This window comes from Erpetoichthys calabaricus, chromosome 2, assembly GCF_900747795.2.
Source record: "Erpetoichthys calabaricus chromosome 2, fErpCal1.3, whole genome shotgun sequence".
NCBI classification, from domain to species: domain Eukaryota; kingdom Metazoa; phylum Chordata; class Cladistia; order Polypteriformes; family Polypteridae; genus Erpetoichthys; species Erpetoichthys calabaricus.
In genome coordinates, this window is record NC_041395.2 from 329672294 (window position 1) to 329690068 (window position 17775).

At 35.9% G+C, this 17775-nt stretch overlaps 1 protein-coding gene across 1 annotated transcript in view; it reads right to left on the reverse strand.

Annotated features, from left to right (window-relative positions):
- The window catches only part of ptprjb.1 (protein tyrosine phosphatase receptor type Jb, tandem duplicate 1), a 111792-nt gene that overhangs the window by 75815 nt on the left and 18202 nt on the right, over nt 1-17775 (reverse strand). The window contains exons 3-12 of the mRNA XM_051923414.1: nt 16395-16448; nt 16004-16057; nt 11255-11308; nt 10851-10904; nt 8617-8670; nt 7361-7414; nt 6594-6647; nt 6111-6164; nt 4751-4804; nt 3353-3409 (exon numbers count right to left, since the gene is read on the reverse strand). Coding sequence (XP_051779374.1) covers nt 3353-3409; nt 4751-4804; nt 6111-6164; nt 6594-6647; nt 7361-7414; nt 8617-8670; nt 10851-10904; nt 11255-11308; nt 16004-16057; nt 16395-16448 — 543 coding nt within the window. The remainder of the gene's footprint in view (nt 1-3352; nt 3410-4750; nt 4805-6110; nt 6165-6593; nt 6648-7360; nt 7415-8616; nt 8671-10850; nt 10905-11254; nt 11309-16003; nt 16058-16394; nt 16449-17775) is intronic.

Genomic DNA, 17775 nt, shown 5'->3' on the forward strand with positions numbered 1-17775 from the left:
GTATCCCTTTTTTCATCAGTAGCAGAAAAGTTTGTAGCAAAACTGTTTCTTCTTAGGACGCCTTTTGAAGGATGCTTCCCTTGATCAGTCTTGTCCTTTTCCTTCTTGAAGGTATGGCTTCCTAGGGCTGAGCCGTACACAGGATGCAAAGCTGATGTTGCCTGTTCCTACAGAAAGTCCAATTTATCCCTTGGATTCTCTATCACCTTATTGATAGCTCAATCAAATGCTCCAATAAAATCTATATAGCTCATAGGATCGGCATCAAATATTGGGATCTTTCTATATAGCACATAAGGCACTTGAGTCTTATACTGCTGTTCATTCTGCTGTTCGTAATACTGTTCATAATGCGGTTGTTGAGGAGGTACTGGTGCCTTATTTGGCTGATCATAAAGCGGTTGTTGAGGATTGTTTTTACTTTCATTTTTACACGAAAAGTTACAAATACTCACATCATGTGACTTTTCATTTCTCACATCTGGTTTCTGAGGAACATTATAGGGATTTGGCTTACCTGAACTGCGACTGCGTCCTTTAAGAGCTCTCAATTTTGCATTGGATTCTGCGATAGCTGCTTCCAATGCCAATTGACATCTTTTAGCCTTTAGCTGTGCTTTCAACTGTGCCTCTTCCATATCTAGAGCCTGTTGCCTTTTTTGGTTCTCTGCTTTAGCCAACAGCACAGCGTGCGCTGCCTCTTGAGATCTGAGGACACTAACTGAAGTAGCCACTGTACTTGCTTGACTTTTACTTTTTGCAAAGATTTGGGAGACACTGTCCACAGGGATAATATCATCTTTTGCTCTGTAATCTATGGTTACCAGAAAAGTCAGGTTGCTGCTGGTTGAGGCTTTTATTTTGGCGTACTTCCATAACCCAATTCGTTATACTGTATATCCCAAAAACGTATGTAAACTTTTCGTTTTAGCATCAATACCCTTTTGTATGCATCTTCGTTGCTCTGGAAGGATACAAGTTCATCGCTTAACCTTTTATATTCCATTATCAGATTGGAGAACTCATTCTTGAAAATTGTTTTTAAATTTTCACAGTTAGATTAATTTTTTTGTAAATCCTTTATGTACTTCATCAGACTAGATAATCGATCATATCTGTCGTATACTTCCGACTGAAGATCAACTGTTGCTGAAGTCATTGCCAAGCTTCCGAAGACAAGCTCTGCCATCTCTGTTAATTTGAACAGCTTTCTATTGTCTTGGAGATGGTCCTCCTTTGTTACATCATAATCATCGCGGTATCCACTCATGCCACTCAGACTTTCGTTTAGAGTTTGATATTTCCTCGGGCTTCCAGATTTAGATGTCATGACGATCTTGCACCAGGTCAGCTTCTCTTTAAGGTACTTAAGCTACTTTATCTAATTCATAGAGTCTCGTGAGGAGCGCAAGCAATTCTCTCAAATGTTCTACTCCGATCAAAGACAAAGAATAAAAGTACCTGTCAAATCTTTTCAAGTCATCATTGTTTTCTTCTGTCGCAGACCAACGTCAGGCTTAAAAAACACAGGATTCTTTCTTTTAATCTTAGGCAGATTTCAAACTTTTTATCTTAGGCAGGTTTTAAACTTTAGTGGAGCCTAAGGAGTGTAAGGCGAGTTCAAGCACGGGTAAAACACGTGCCGAAACAAATCTCTCAGTCCAAAAGTTCGCTTTTAAATATTTGGTGAAAATTCAAAGCAAACAATCCACACAAGAATAAATAAAAAAGTTGTTACACACGTAGAATAAAAGGCAAAAAAAAAAAGAAAAAATGTATCATCTCTAAACTTAGATTTTCTTGTAAAACTTTAGTTGTTTCTATACTTAAAGATTCTTAACTTCTTCTTCTGTACACATTAAATGTATGACACAGCACTTTCAATTATGTGCTTTGTCTTACATATTACTTGACACACAAAACACACACACAAGGTATGCAAGGCATGAAAGGCACGGCTTAAAACCATGTGCCCTCTACACCTTACACATGGCAAGGCTGATCACTATCTGAGAATAATTTTTGTCAGAGAGGCTAGAAATAGTTACAATATAGCAATTCAACTCAACTTATGGGGGTTGTAGGAACCTCCCATAGATTATGCACTAACATTTAGTAAAACATTTATGCATCTTATGTAACTAGGAAATGGCTCTTACAAATAGAAAAAGAGAAACTGAGAAAATTTCCTATGACATACAGTATGTGTACAGTATACTGAAAAACATTTGGAGAACATTCTAGGATGTTCATAACCACTACAGTAAAACCTAAAGAGCAGGAAACTATATGAGAAAACAATTCATATCACATAGTGCTAAAAGAAAAAGCAAATCTGACACAGAAAAAGGAATGACAACTAAACAATAATAAATTAATAAAAAATTAAACTAACATATTCAAAAAGTACTATTAATCCATGTCAGTGTATTCAAAAGGCACATTAAAATACACTTCCTCATTGTAAGATCCTGTGAAATCTGTGTAAAGGTAATCTCCATCTCATATTTTGGAATAGAGACCATACATAGCATAAAAAAGTTCCAAAAAAGATTAACAAATATTTTTATTCAAGCTGATATAATTAGTTTCATAAACATAGTGTGCTTATTTATTTAGATACAATTCTGGATCCAACATTCAGCCCATGTAAAATGAAATGAAGAGAAACGCCAGACAACACTTCAGATATTGAGTCATTCTATCACAGGTACAATCACAAACACGTTCACATGAGTCTTTCCCCCATAATATATGCCATTTTATTTAATGTGGAGAAGGAGTTTCATCCATCCATCCATCCATTTTCCAACCCGCTGAATCCGAACACAGGGTCACGGTGGTCTGCTGGAGCCAATCCCAGCCAACACATGGCACAAGGCAGGAACCAATCCCGGGCAGGGTGCCAACCCACTGCAGGACACACAAAAACACACCCACACACCAAGCACACACTAGGGCTAATTTAGAATCGCCAATCCACCTAACCTGCATGTCTTTGGACTGTGGGAGGAAACTGGAGCGCCCAGAGGAAACCCACGCAGACACGGGGAGAACATGCAAACTCCACGCAGGGAGGACCCGGGAAGCGAACCTAGGTCCCCAGGTCTCCCAACTGCGAGGCAGCAGCGCTACCCACTGCGCCACCATGCCGCCCAGAAGGAGTTTCAGTCCAATGTTATTACTTTACATTTGGTTCTACCAAGAGTCACTCTAAATCAACAGAAAACTAAATTGAAAAAATAGGCCAGGAAAATAAAGCATGGAAATACTTGTAAACGGAATAACAATACATTTATTAATCATGAAATACTGACTTTCAAAAATTATATGACACTTCATTGTCACTTACTTGACAAAGTTGTGGATGCTGTTGAACCACTTGTCGTTGTAGAAGTTGTACTTGCTGCTAAAAGAAAAACACGGCCAATATTACAGATCAGGGTTCATGTCTCAAATGCCTCTCTACATAGGAAGGGGCTTACAGTTGAGACAAGAGCATGTGAGGCTCTTACTGGTTTTCTTAAATTTAGTGACACTCGCGAATGTGTATAAGAATCAATGTGCGACATCGCCAGCTCTTAGTTCCAACATTGTACTTAATCCTACCAAGATAAATTCCATAGTAACACGAAACTAATTAGTGGCTTCAGAAAATGAAAGATGGTAAACATTTCAACTACCAAGAAGATACAATTTAATAATCTTGAAATTTTGACATTGCAAATAAAAAAAAGAAATACATTGTTACTTACTTGAAGCAGTTGTGGATGTTGGTGAAGTACTTTGTGATGTAGTAGATACAGTTGCTGTAAAAAAATGCACATTGCTGTAGACTTGGCCTCCTTCACTTCATTAGCATTATTCTTGTTTATAATAAGTGATTTGTCAATTGATGGATACATCTAATCTGCATGCAATAATGATTGTATTTGAAGCAACACATGGAAGAAACATGCATGTGATGTCATATTGTAAGCAGTAAGGCAAGATACCGTTAGCAGTGATAGAATCAATTGTAGCACTTTCTGTAAAATGTTGGTAGCCTAATGAATGTTACTTGGGGAGAGTTCAAATACAAGAAGAAACGTTCATACATATTTTCCAACTCTCTAAGTAAAGTGACTTATACTATCACTCAAATCTAAGGCATAGGTGCTAATATACCATGTGGCTATATAATAACAAACAGTAAAACAGAAAATGGCACACTTTCCAATCCCCCACTTGCATATGTATAAGATATGAAAAGGAATTTGGAGAACTTTCTACAATTTTTTTTACCATAATTGAAAAGTCAAAAAAGTAGGAAAGTGTATGACTAAAAAACTATATTGTACAGTACTGAATGATGATTTGCCATTAACATTGAAAAAGGAATTGCAACTGAACCTGATCAACTTTATGTGAAAAAGCCTACACAAGAACTCGGTAATAATGCTCAGTTTTTCCTAAAACAAAAAAGTTTCCCTCAAAAAAATGTTTGGAAAATAATGACTTATGGGACCAAATTTTAAAGTAGTCAAAAATAATAAATCCACTATTGTTAGATTCATTAAAACTTCATCACCGGCTCATAGTTCAAACTATGTACTGAATCCTACCAACATACATTCCATAGTAATACAAAACTAAATAGAGGCTTCAGAAAATGAAAGATGGCAAACATTTCAACTACCAAGAAGATACAATTTAATAATCTTGAAATGTTGACATTGCAAATAAAAAAAATAAATACATTGTTACTTACTTGAAGCAGTTGTGGATGTTGCTGAAGTACTTTGTGATGTAGGAGATACAGTTGCTGTAAAACAAAAAAATGCACATTGCTGTAGACTAGGCCTCCTTCACTTCATTAGCATCAATCTTGTTTATAATAAGTGATTTGTCAATTGATGGATACATCTAATCTGCATGCAATAATTATGATATTTGATGAAACACATGGAAGAAACATGCATGTGATGTCATATTGTAAGCAGTAAGGCAACATACCGCTAGCAGTGATAGAATCAATTGTAGCACTTTCTGTAAAATGTTGGTAGCCTAATGAATGTTACTTGGGGAGAGTTCAAATACAAGAAGAAACGTTCATACATATTTTCCAACTCTCTAAATAAAGTGTAAATAAAGTTTTAAGATTAACAATTGATTTAATTCAAAATGAGGCAGTTATCATAATAAAGATAATTTACTTTTTAAATTAAATACATTTGAAGAATTAAAATCCAGAACATGCTTTCATGTTTTTTACCTAATTCTTGCATCACGACTTTTTTAAAGATTGCATATTACCCTTCAAAACGAGCAGAAAGACTGGGAAAATCTTAGAATATTGAAGTGAATAACAGAAAACACAGGAATGGTCACTTCTGTACATTAATGTTAAAATGTATAATTCAGTGTTAGAGGGAATTTAGGTCAATCCAGTAAATCCAAAGTTAGTTCTAGCAATGAACCTAATTCTACTAAGGTGTATTCTATATTAACACAAAACTAATTAGAAATAGTGGCTTCAAAAATTGGAAGGTTGAAAATACTTTCACAAGTAATAAGGCTAAATAAAAAAAAATTTGCAGTACTAACACATTAAAATACACTTCCTCATTGTAAGATCTGTGAAAACTTTGTAGAAGTAATCTCCATCTCATATTTTGGAATAGAGACCCATGCAGAGCACAAAAAAAATCTCCAAAGAGATTAACAAATGTTTTAATTCAAGATGATGTAATTAGTTTGATTAACATAGTGTGCTTATTTAATTAGATACATTTCTGGATTGAACATTCAGCCCAGTAAAATGAAGAGAAACGCTGGATACCACTTCAGATATTGAGTCATTCTATCACAGGTACAATGACAAACACGTTCACTAGAGACTTTCCCCCATAAAATATGCCATTTTATTTTACACGGAGAAGGAGTTTCAGTCCAATGTTATTACTTTACATTTGGTTCTACAAAGAGTTACTCTAAATCAACAGAAAACTAAATAGAAAAAGTAGGTTCTGGAAAATAACGCATAAAAATACTTGCAGACAGAATAAAAACAAATTTATTACTCTGGAAATACTGACTTTCAAAATATATGAAACTTCATTGTCACTTACTTGACAAAGTTGTGGATGCTGTTGAACCACTTGTCGATGTAGAAGTCATACTTGCTGTTAAAAGAAAAACACGGCCAATATTACAGATCAGGGTTCGTGTCTTGAACGCCTCTCTACATAGGAAGGGGCTTACAGTTGTGACAAGAGCATGTGAGGCTCTTAATAGTTTTCTTGAAACAAGTGACACTCGTGAATGGTTGTAAGAATCAATGTGCGACATCGCTAGCTTTTAGTTCCAACATTGTACTTAATCCTAACAAGATAAATCCATAGTAACACGCAACTAATTAGTAGGTTCAGAAACTGAAAGATGGTAAACATTTCAGCTACCAAGAAATACAATTTAATAACCTTTAAATGTTGATATTGCAAAAACATATAAAAAAGAAATACATTATTACTTACTTGAAGCAGTTGTGGACAGATTTATTACTCTTGAAGTGCTGAGATTCAAAAAAAGTATGAAACTTCATTATCACTTACTTGACAAAGCTATGGATTTTGTTGAATCAGTTGTCGTTATAGAAGTCGAACTTGCTGTTGAAAAAAAATAACGTGCAGTATTACAGATCAGGATTTGTGCCTTGAACACCTTTGTACATAAGAAAGGGGCTTAAAGTGGTGACAAGAGCTTGTGAGGCTCTCAAATTTTAAAGTAGTCAAAAGTAATAAATCCACTATTGTTAGATTCATTAAAACTTCACAAAAAAATGCCCAGCTGATAGGTTTGAAATAAATGCCAATAACAGAATGAAAAACTTTTAAGATTAACAATTGATTTAATTCAATATGAGGCAGTTATCATAATAAAGACAATTCACTTTAATTAAATACATTTGAAGAATTAAAATCCAGAATATGCTTTCATGTTTTTTACCTAATTCTCGCATCACGACTTTTTTAAAGGTTGCATATTACTCTTCAAAATGAGCAGAAAGACTGGAAAAACCTTAGAATATCGAAGTGAATAACAGAAAACACAGGAGTGGTCACTTCTGTACATTAATGTTAAAATGTATAATTCATTGTTAGAGGGAATTTAGGTCAATCCAGTAAATCCAAAGTTAGTTCTAGCAATGAACCTAATTCTACCAAGGTGCATTCTATATTAACACAAAACTAATCAGAAATAGTGGCTTAAAAAATTGGAAGGTTGAAAATACTTTCACAAGTAATAAGGCTAAATAAAAAAAAACTTTGCAATACTAACATATCCAAAAAAAAAGAAAAAGAAAAACACTCTCACTTACTTGGCAAAGTTGTGGATGTTGTTGAATGACTTGTTGATGTAGGAGATGTAGTCGCTGTTAAAACAAGAAATGCACATTGCTGCAGACTGTTCCTTCTTTACTTTAATAGCATTATTACTGTTTATAATAAGTGACCTGTCAATTGATAGATACATTGACTCTGTATGAGACAGACATTCTCTCAGACGCAACCAAGAAATATGCCTGTGCCTATATACTGTAAGCAATTAGGGAATATGGTGAAGACAGTGAGAGAATTAACTGTCATGCTTTCGGCAAAATGATGGAATACTGTTGAATGTTATTTAATGAAATTTCCAGCACAGGAATAAGCATTCATGAATATCTTCCCACATAGGATACTAACTGGGTTGCACTGTCATTAAACTGTGTAGCAACATTTTAAAAAGCATAAATTTGAAAAGTTCAAATATAACATATACCAATAGAACAACAAATAGGAAAAGAGAAATTGAGAAAATATCCCATGACATATGTGTACAGTATATGGAAAGGCATTTGGAGAACATTATAGGATGTTTGTAACCACTACAGTAAAACCGAAACAGCAGGAAACTACATGACAAAAACATTCATATAGCATAGCACTGAAAGAAAAGGCAAATCTGACACTGGAAAGGAATGACAACTAAAGGATAATAAACTAACATATAACTAACTAATGTATTCAAAAAGTACTATTAATCCATGCCAGTGTATTCAAAAGGCACATTAAAATACACTTCCTCATTGTAAGATCTGTGAAAACTTTGTAAAAGTAATCTCCATCTCATATTTTGAAATAGAGACCCATACAGAGCAAAAAAAAAAAACTCCAAAGAGATTAACAAATGTTTTAATTCAAGATGATGTAATTAGTTTGATGAACATAGTGTACTTATTTAATTTGATACATTTCTGGATCCAACATTCAGCCCAGTAAAATGAAGAGAAAACGCTCGATACCACTTCAGATATTCAGTCATTCTATCACAGGTGCAATGACAAACACGTTCACTTCATACTTTCCCCCATAAAATGTGCCATTTTATTTTACACGGAGAAGGAGTTTCAGTCCAATGTTATTACTTTACATTTGGTTCTACCAAGAGTCACTCTAAATCAACAGAAAACTAAATAGAAAAAGTAGGTTCTGGAAAATAATGCATAAAAATACTTGTAGATGGAATAACAACAAATTTATTACTCTTGAAATGCTGACTTTCAAAAATATATGAAACTTCATTGTCACTTACTTGACAAAATTGTGGATGCTGTTGAACCACTTGTGGAAGTAGAAGTCATACTTGCTGTTAAAAGAAAAACACGGCCAATATTACAGATCAGGGTTCGTGTCTCGAACGCCTCTCTACATGGGAAGGGGCTTACAGTTGTGACAAGAGCATGTGAGGCTCTTAATGGTTTTCTTGGAACAAGTGACACTTGCGAATGTGTGTAAGAATCAATGTGTGACATCGCTAGCTCTTAGTTCCAACATTGTACTTAATCCTATCAAGATACAGTGGGTACGGAAAGTATTCAGACCCCCTTCAATTTTTCACTCTTTGTTATATTGCTGCCATTTGCTAAAATCATTTAAATTAATTTTTTCCCTCATTAATGTACACACAGCACCCCATATTGACAGACAAAAAAAAGAATTTTTGAAATTGTTGCAGATTTATTAAAAAAGAAAAACTGAAATATCACATGGTCCTAAGTATTCAGATCCTTTGCTGTGACACTCATATATTTAACTCCGATGCTTTCCATTTCTTCTGATCATCCTTAAGATCACCTTCATTTGAGTCCAGCTGTGTTTGATTATACTGATTGGACTTGATTAGGAAAGCCACACACCTGTCTATATAAGACCTTACAGCTCACAATGCATGTCAGAGCAAATGAGAATCATGAGGTCAAAGGAACTGCCTGAAGAGCTCAGAGACAGAATTGTGGCAAGGCACAGATCTGGCCAAGGTTACAAAATTTTTTTTTGCTGCACTTAAGGTTCCCAAGAGCACAGTGTCCTCCATAATCCTTAAATGGAAGACGTTTGGGACGACCAGAACCCTTCCTAGAGCTGGCCGTCCGGCCAAGCTGAGCTACCGGGGGAGAAGAGCTTTGGTGAGAGAGGTAAAGAAGAACCCAAAGATCACTTTGGCTGAGCTCCAGAGATGCAGTCAGGAGATGGGAGAAAGTTGTATAAAGTCAACCAACACTGCAGCCCTCCACCAGTCAGGGCTTTATGGCAGAGTGGCCTGTCGGAAGCCTCTCCTCAGTGCAAGACACATGACAGCCCGCATGGAGTTTGCTAAAAGACACCTGAAGGACTCTGAGATGGTGAGAAATAAGATTCTCTGGTCTGATGAGACCAAGATAGAACCTTTTGGCCTTAATTCTAAGTGGTATGTGTGGAGACAACCAGGCACTGCTCATCACTTGTCCAATACAGTCCCCACAGTGAAGCATGGCGGTGGCAGCATCATGCTGTGGGGGTGTTTTTCAGCTGCAGGGACAGGACGACTGGTTGCAATCGAGGGAAAGATGAATACGGCCAAGTACAGGGATATCCTGGACAAAAACCTTCTCCAGAGTGCTAAGGACCTCAGACTGAGCTGAAGGTTTACCTTCCAACAAGACAATGACCCTAAGCACACAGCTAAAATAACGAAGGAGTGGCTCCACAACAACTCTGTGACTGTTCTTGAATGGCCCAGCCAGAGCCCTGACTTAAACCTAATTGAGCATCTCTGGAGAGACCTAAAAATGGCTGTCCACCAATGTTTACCATCGAACCTGACAGAACTGGAGAGGATCTGCAAGGAGGAATGGCAGAGGATCCCCAAATCCAGGTGTGAAAAACTTGTTGCATCTTTCCCAAGAAGACTCATGGCTGTATTAGCTCAAAAGGGTGTTTCTACTAAATACTGAGCAAAGTGTCTGAATACTTAGGACCATGTGATATTTCAGTTTTTCTTTTTTAATAAATCTGCAACAATTTCAAAAATTCTTTTTTTTTGTCTGTCAATATGGGGTGCTGTGTGTACATTAATGAGGAAAAAAAATAATTTAAATGATTATAGCAAATGGCTGCAATATAACAGAGTGAAAAATTGAAGGGGGTCTGAATACTTTCTGTACCCACTGTAAATTCCATAATATGAATTATGTGAATTATTGTCAATTTCCCCTTGGGATTAATAAAGTATCTATCTATCTATCTATCTATCTATCTATCTATCTATCTATCTATCTATCTATCTATCTATCATAACACAAAACTAATTAGTGGGTTTAGAAAATAAAAGATGGTAAACATTTCAGCTACCAAGAAGATACATTTTAATAATTTTTAAATGTTGATATTGCAAAAAAAAAAATTTTAAAAAGAAATACATTGTTACTTACTTGAAGCAGTTGTGGACAGATTTATTACTCTTGAAGTGCTGAGATTCAAAAAAAAGTATGAAACTTCATTATCACTTACTTGACAAAGCTGTGGATGTTGTTGAATCAGTTGTCGTTATAGAAGTCGAACTTGCTGTTAAAACAAAATAAACTGCAGTATTACAGATCAGGATTTGTGCCTTGAACACCTTTGTACATAAGAAAGGGGCTTAAAGTGGTGACAAGAGCTTGTGAGGCTCTTACTGGCTTTCTTCAAACAAGTGACACTCGCAAATGTGCGTAAGAATCAGTGTGTGAAATCACCGGGTCATAGTTCAAACTATGTACTGAATTCTACCAAGATACATTCCATAGTAATACAAAACTAATTAGAGGCTTCAGAAAATGAAAGATGGTAAACATTTCAACTACCAAGAAGATACAATTTAATAATCTTGAAATTTTGACATTGCAAATAAAAAAGAGAAATACATTGTTACTTACTTGAAGCAGTTGTGGATGTTGCTGAAGTACTTTGTGATGTAGGAGATACAGTTGCTGTAAAACAGAAAAATGCACATTGCTGTAGACTTGGCCTCCTTCACTTCATTAGCATCATTCATGGTTATAATAAGTGATTTGTCAATTGATGGATACATCTAATCTGCATGCAATAATAATTATATTTGATGAAACACATGGAAGAAACATGCATGTGATGTCATATTGTAAGCAGTAAGGCAACATACCGCTAGCAGTGATAGAATCAATTGTAGCACTTTCTGTAAAATGTTGGTATACTAATAAATGTTACTTGGGGAGAGTTCAAATACAAGAAGAAACGTTCATACATATTTTCTAACTCTCTAAATTAAGTGACTTATACTATCATCCAACTCTCAGACATATATAAAAAACTTTTTAGTATAATGCTGAATTATGATTTGCCTTTAACATTGAAAAGGAATTGCAACTGAGCCTTATCAACTTTACAGTGGTGTGAAAAACTATTTGCCCCCTTCCTGATTTCTTATTCTTTTGCATGTTTGTCACACAAAATGTTTCTGATCATCAAACACATTTAACCATTAGTCAAATATAACACAAGTAAACACAAAATGCAGTTTTTAAATGGTGGTTTTTATTATTTAGGGAGAAAAAAAATCCAAACCTACATGGTCCTGTGTGAAAAAGTAATTGCCCCCTGAACCTAATAACTGGTTGGGCCACCCTTAGCAGCAATAACTGCAATCAAGCGTTTGCGATAACTTGCAATGAGTCTTTTACAGCGCTCTGGAGGAATTTTGGCCCACTCATCTTTGCAAAATTATTGTAATTCAGCTTTATTTGAGGGTTTTCTAGCATGAACCGCCTTTTTAAGGTCATGCCATAGCATCTCAATTGGATTCAGGTCAGGACTTTGACTAGGCCACTCCAAAGTCTTCATTTTGTTTTTCTTCAGCCATTCAGAGGTGGATTTGCTGGTGTGTTTTGGGTCATTGTCCTGTTGCAGCACCCAAGATCGCTTCAGCTTGAGTTGACGAACAGATGGCCGGACATTCTCCTTCAGGATTTTTTGGTAGACAGTAGAATTCATGGTTCCATCTATCACAGCAAGCCTTCCAGGTCCTGAAGCAGCAAAACAACCCCAGACCATCACACTACCACCACCATATTTTACTGTTGGTATGATGTTCTTTTTCTGAAATGCTGTGTTCCTTTCACGCCAGATGTAACGGGACATTTGCCTTCCAAAAAGTTCAACTTTTGACTCATCAGTCCACAAGGTATTTTCCCAAAAGTCTTGGCAATCATTGAGATGTTTCTTAGCAAAATTGAGACGAGCCCTAATGTTCTTTTTGCTTAACAGTGGTTTACGTCTTGGAAATCTGCCATGCAGGCCGTTTTTGCCCAGTCTCTTTCTTATGGTGGAGTCGTGAACACTGACCTTAATTGAGGCAAGTGAGGCCTGCAGTTCTTTAGACGTTGTCCTGGGGTCTTTTGTGACCTCTCGGATGAGTCGTCTCTGCGCTCTTGGGGTAATTTTGTTCGGCCGGCCACTCCTGGGAAGGTTCACCACTGTTCCATGTTTTTGCCATTTGTGGATAATGGCTCTCACTGTGGTTCGCTGGAGTCCCAAAGCTTTAGAAATGGCTTTATAACCTTTACCAGACTGATAGATCTCAATTACTTCTGTTCTCATTTGTTCCTGAATTTCTTTGGATCTTGGCATGATGTCTAGCTTTTGAGGTGCTTTTGGTCTACTTCTCTGTGTCAGGCAGCTCCTATTTAAGTGATTTCTTGATTGAAGCAGGTGTGGCAGTAATCAGGCCTGGGGGTGGCTACGGAAATTGAACTCAGGTGTGATACACCACAGTTAGGTTATTTTTTAACAAGGGGGCAATTACTTTTTCACACAGGGCCATGTAGGTTTGGATTTTTTTTCTCCCTAAATAATAAACACCATCATTTAAAAACTGCATTTTGTGTTTACTTGTGTTATATTTGACTAATGGTTAAATGTGTTTGATGATCAGAAACATTTTGTGTGACAAACATGCAAAAGAATAAGAAATCAGGAAGGGGGCAAATAGTTTTTCACACCACTGTATGTGAAAAAGCCTACACAAGAACCTGGTGATAATGTGCAGTTTTTCCTAAAATAAAAAAATCTCCCTCAGAAGAATATTTGCAAAATATTGACTTATGTGACAAATTTTAATGTAGTCAGAAGTACTAAATCCACTTCTTTATTTTTAGATTCATGAAAACTTTATAAAAGAATCCTCACTTGATAGGTTTGAAATAAATGCCATTAACAGAATGAACAAGTTTTGAGATTGCTTTGATTTAATTCAAAATGGGGCAGTCATCATAATAAAGTTAATTTACTTTTTTAATTAAATACATTTGAAGAATTAAAATCCAGAACATGCTTTCATGTTTTTCACCTAATTCTTGCATCACTACTTTTTTAAAGGTTGCATGTTACCCTTCAAAACAAGCAGAAAGACTGGAAATATCTTAGAATATCAAGGTGAATAACAGCAAACACAGGAATGGTCACTTCTGTACATTAAAGTTAAAATGTATAATTCAATCTTAGAGGGAATTTAGGTCAATCAAGTAAATCCAAAGTTAGTTCTAGCTATGAACCTAATTCTACCAAGGTGCATTCTATATTAAGACAAACCTAATCCGAAACAGTGGCTTCAAAAATTGTAAGGTTGAAAATACTTTAACAAGTAATAAGGCACAATATAATAATTTTGAAACACTAATATTTTCTCTATTATAAAAAAAAATCTTGGAAGGTTGGAAGTAGACAGAACGTGATTTTCTCAGAGAGACACTTTCATTCAATTTATCATTTGTGTGAATGCTATTGTCAGACACATTTCTTGTAGAGAGAAAGAAACGATATTCACTCACAGGCAGTTATACGTTGCGTTGTCACAATCTCATTCCAAACACGGAATCAAAATTCAATATGATATTGATGAAAAGGTAAAAAAGTGAAAAGAGATCGAGTATATGGACATAGGTGGTATGACAGAGGTGCACGGCATGAAATGCAGATCACATGGCACGGCAGCAGCAGGAAGCCAGCAGCTGATCGAGCAAAGATTAGGTAAAAATAAAACTGTATTGGTTTCCCATTGTATCACTGCTTAAGAAGAGGTTTCGGAGGAGCGATCATATCTCCTTGGGGTGCGTTCAGCCTCCCTCTTCACAATGCGAGCGGTATAGACGCAAAGTGGCTATCGTGTAGCGCAAGTCGGAGGGACTGGTGAGCGAAGCGAGCAGGGGGCAAAGCCACCTAGTCAAAAAGAAAAAAAAAAAAAACACTCTCATTTACTTGGCAAAGTTGGGATGTTGCTGAATGACTTGTTGATGTAGTAGATGCAGTCACTAATAGGGCAAAAAATGCACATTGCTGCAGACTGTTCCATCTTTACTGTAATAGCAATCTTACTGTTTATAATAAGTGACCTGTCAATTGATCGATACATTTATTCTGCATGTGACACAGATTCTCTTTGACGCAACCAAGAAATATGCACGTGCGTACATACTGTAAGCAATAAGGGAATATGGTGAAGACAGTGAGAGAATTAACTGTCATGCTTTCTGGAAAATGATGGAATCATATTGAATGCTAGTTAAGGAAATTTCTAATACAGGAATAAACTTTAATGAATATCTTCCAACATAGTATACTAACTGGGCTACACTGTCACTAAACTCTCTATCAAAGTTTTAAAAAGTACATCTTAGCAAATTTCAAATATAATATATACCAATAGAACAACAAATAGGAAAAAAAAACTGAGAAAATTTCCTATGACATATGTGTATAGTATATGGAAAAATTTTTGGATAACATTCTAGGATTTTCGTAACCACTTAAATAAAACCTAAAAAGTAGGAAACTATATGAGAAAAACATTCATATAATATAGCACTGAAAGAAAAGGCAAATCTGAAAATGGAAAAGGAATGAAAACTAAACAATAATAAACTAACATACAACTAAATTGAAAAATTCATAAAGCACTAATAATACACATCAGTGTATTCAAAAAGCACATTAAAATAGACTTCTTCTTTCTAAGATTTGTGAAAACTTTGTAAAAGTAATCCATCCATCCATCCATCCATCCATCCATTTTCCAACCCGCTGAATCCGAACACAGGGTCACGGGGGTCTGCTGGAGCCAATCCCAGCCAACACAGGGCACAAGGCAGGAACCAATCCTGGGCAGGGTGCCAACCCACCGCAGTGTAAAAGTAATCTCCATGTCATATTTGGAACAGAGACCATACAGAGCGTAAAAAGAAGAGATTAACAAATATTTTAATTCATGTTGGTGCAATTTGATAAAAATAATGTGCATATTTAATTGGATAAGTGTCAAAAATCCAATATTCAGCAAATGTATAATGAAGAGAAAATCAGGACACCACTTCAGATATTAAGTCATTCTGTCACAGGTGCAATGACAAACACATTTACTTGAGTTTTTCCCCCATAAAATGTGCTAATTTATTTTACATGTAGAAGGGGTTTCAGTCCAACGTTATTACTTTACATTTGGCTCCACCAAAAGCCATTCCAAATCAACAGAAAACTAAATAAAAGTAGGTCTATGACAATAAAGCATGAAAATACTTGTAAACATAATAAGAACAAATTTATTATTCTTGAAATACTGACTTTAAAAAAATATATGAAACTTTATTGTCATTTACTTGACAAAGTTGTGGATTTTGTTGAACCAGTTGTCGTTGTAGAAGTCGCACTTGCTATTAAAACAAAAAAATCCACAATATTACAGATCAGGGTTTGTGTCTCGAATGCCTCTCTGCATAGGAAGGGCCTTACAGTTGTGACAAGACCATGTGAGGCTCTAACTAGCTTTCTTGAAACAAGTGACAATGAGTAGTAATAGGTGTGTGACATCACCAGCTCATAGTTCCAACTTTGTACTTAATCCTACCAAGATAAACTCCATAGTAAGACAAAAATAATTAGTGGGTCCAGAAAATGAAAAATGGTAAATATTTCAACTACCAAGAAAATACAATTTACTAATCTTGAAATGCTGACATTGCACCAAAAAAGAAATGCATTGTTCCTTACTTGAAGCAGTTGTGGATGTTGCTGAAGTACTTTTTGATGTAGGAGATACAGTCGCTGTAAAACAAAAAAATGCACATTGCTGTAGACTAGGCCTCCTTCACATCATTAGCATTATTTGTGGTTATAATAAGTGATTTGTCAATTGATGGATACATCTACTCTGCATGCAATAATAATTGTATTTGATGAAACACATGAAAGAAGCATACTGTACATGTGATGTCATATTGTAAGCAGTAAGGCAACATACCATTAGCAGTGATAGAATCATTTGTACATTTTGTAAAAGGATGGTAGCCTATTGAATGTTAGTTGAGTAGTGTTCAAATACAAGAAAAGTACATACATATTTTTCAACTGTCTAAATTAAGCATCTTATACTATGACCCAACTCTCAGGCAAATATAAAAAAGCAAACTTTAAAAGGTGCAAATATACCATGTGGATATAACAACAAACGGTAAAACAAAAATTGACACACTTTTCTATCCCCCACTTCCATGTGTATACTATAAAGGCATTTGGAGAACTTTCTAGAATTTTCTATACCATAATTGTAAAGCCAACAAAGCAGGAAACTGTATGACTAAAAAAAAATATTTACTATAGTGCTGAACGATGATTTGCGTTTTGAACTCGGTAATAATGTGCAGTTTTTCCTAAAATAAAAAAGATTCCCTCACAACAATGTTTGCAACATATTGAGTTGTGACCAAATTTTAATGTGCTAAAAAGTACTAAATCCATCCATCCATCCATTTTCCAACCCGCTGAATCCGAACACAGGGTCACGGGGGTCTGCTGGAGCCAATCCCAGCCAACACAGGGCACAAGGCAGGAACCAATCCCGGGCAGGGTGCCAACCCACCTCAGGACGCACACAAACACACACACCCACACACCAAGCACACACACTAGGGCCAATTTAGAATTGCCAATCCACCTAACCTGCATGTCTTTGGATTGTGGGAGGAAACCCACGCAGACACGGGGAGAACATGCAAACTCCACGCAGGGAGGACCCGGGAAGCGAACCCAGGTCTCCAGATCTCCCAACTGCGAGGCAGCAGCGCTACCCACTGCGCCACCGTGCCGCCCAAAAGTACTAAATCCACTTCTTTATTGTTAGATTCATAAAAACTTTATAAAAGAACCCTGACCTGATAGGTTTGAAATAAATGTCATTAACAGAATGAACAAGTTTCGAGATTAACAATTGATTTAATTCAAAATGAGGCAATTATCATAATAAAGATAATTTACTTTTTAGAAAGAAAATCCAGAAGATGCTTTCATGTTTTTCACCTAATTCTTGCATCACAACTTTTTTAAAGGTTGCATATTACACCTCTGCGGTGGGTTGGCACCCTGCCCAGGATTG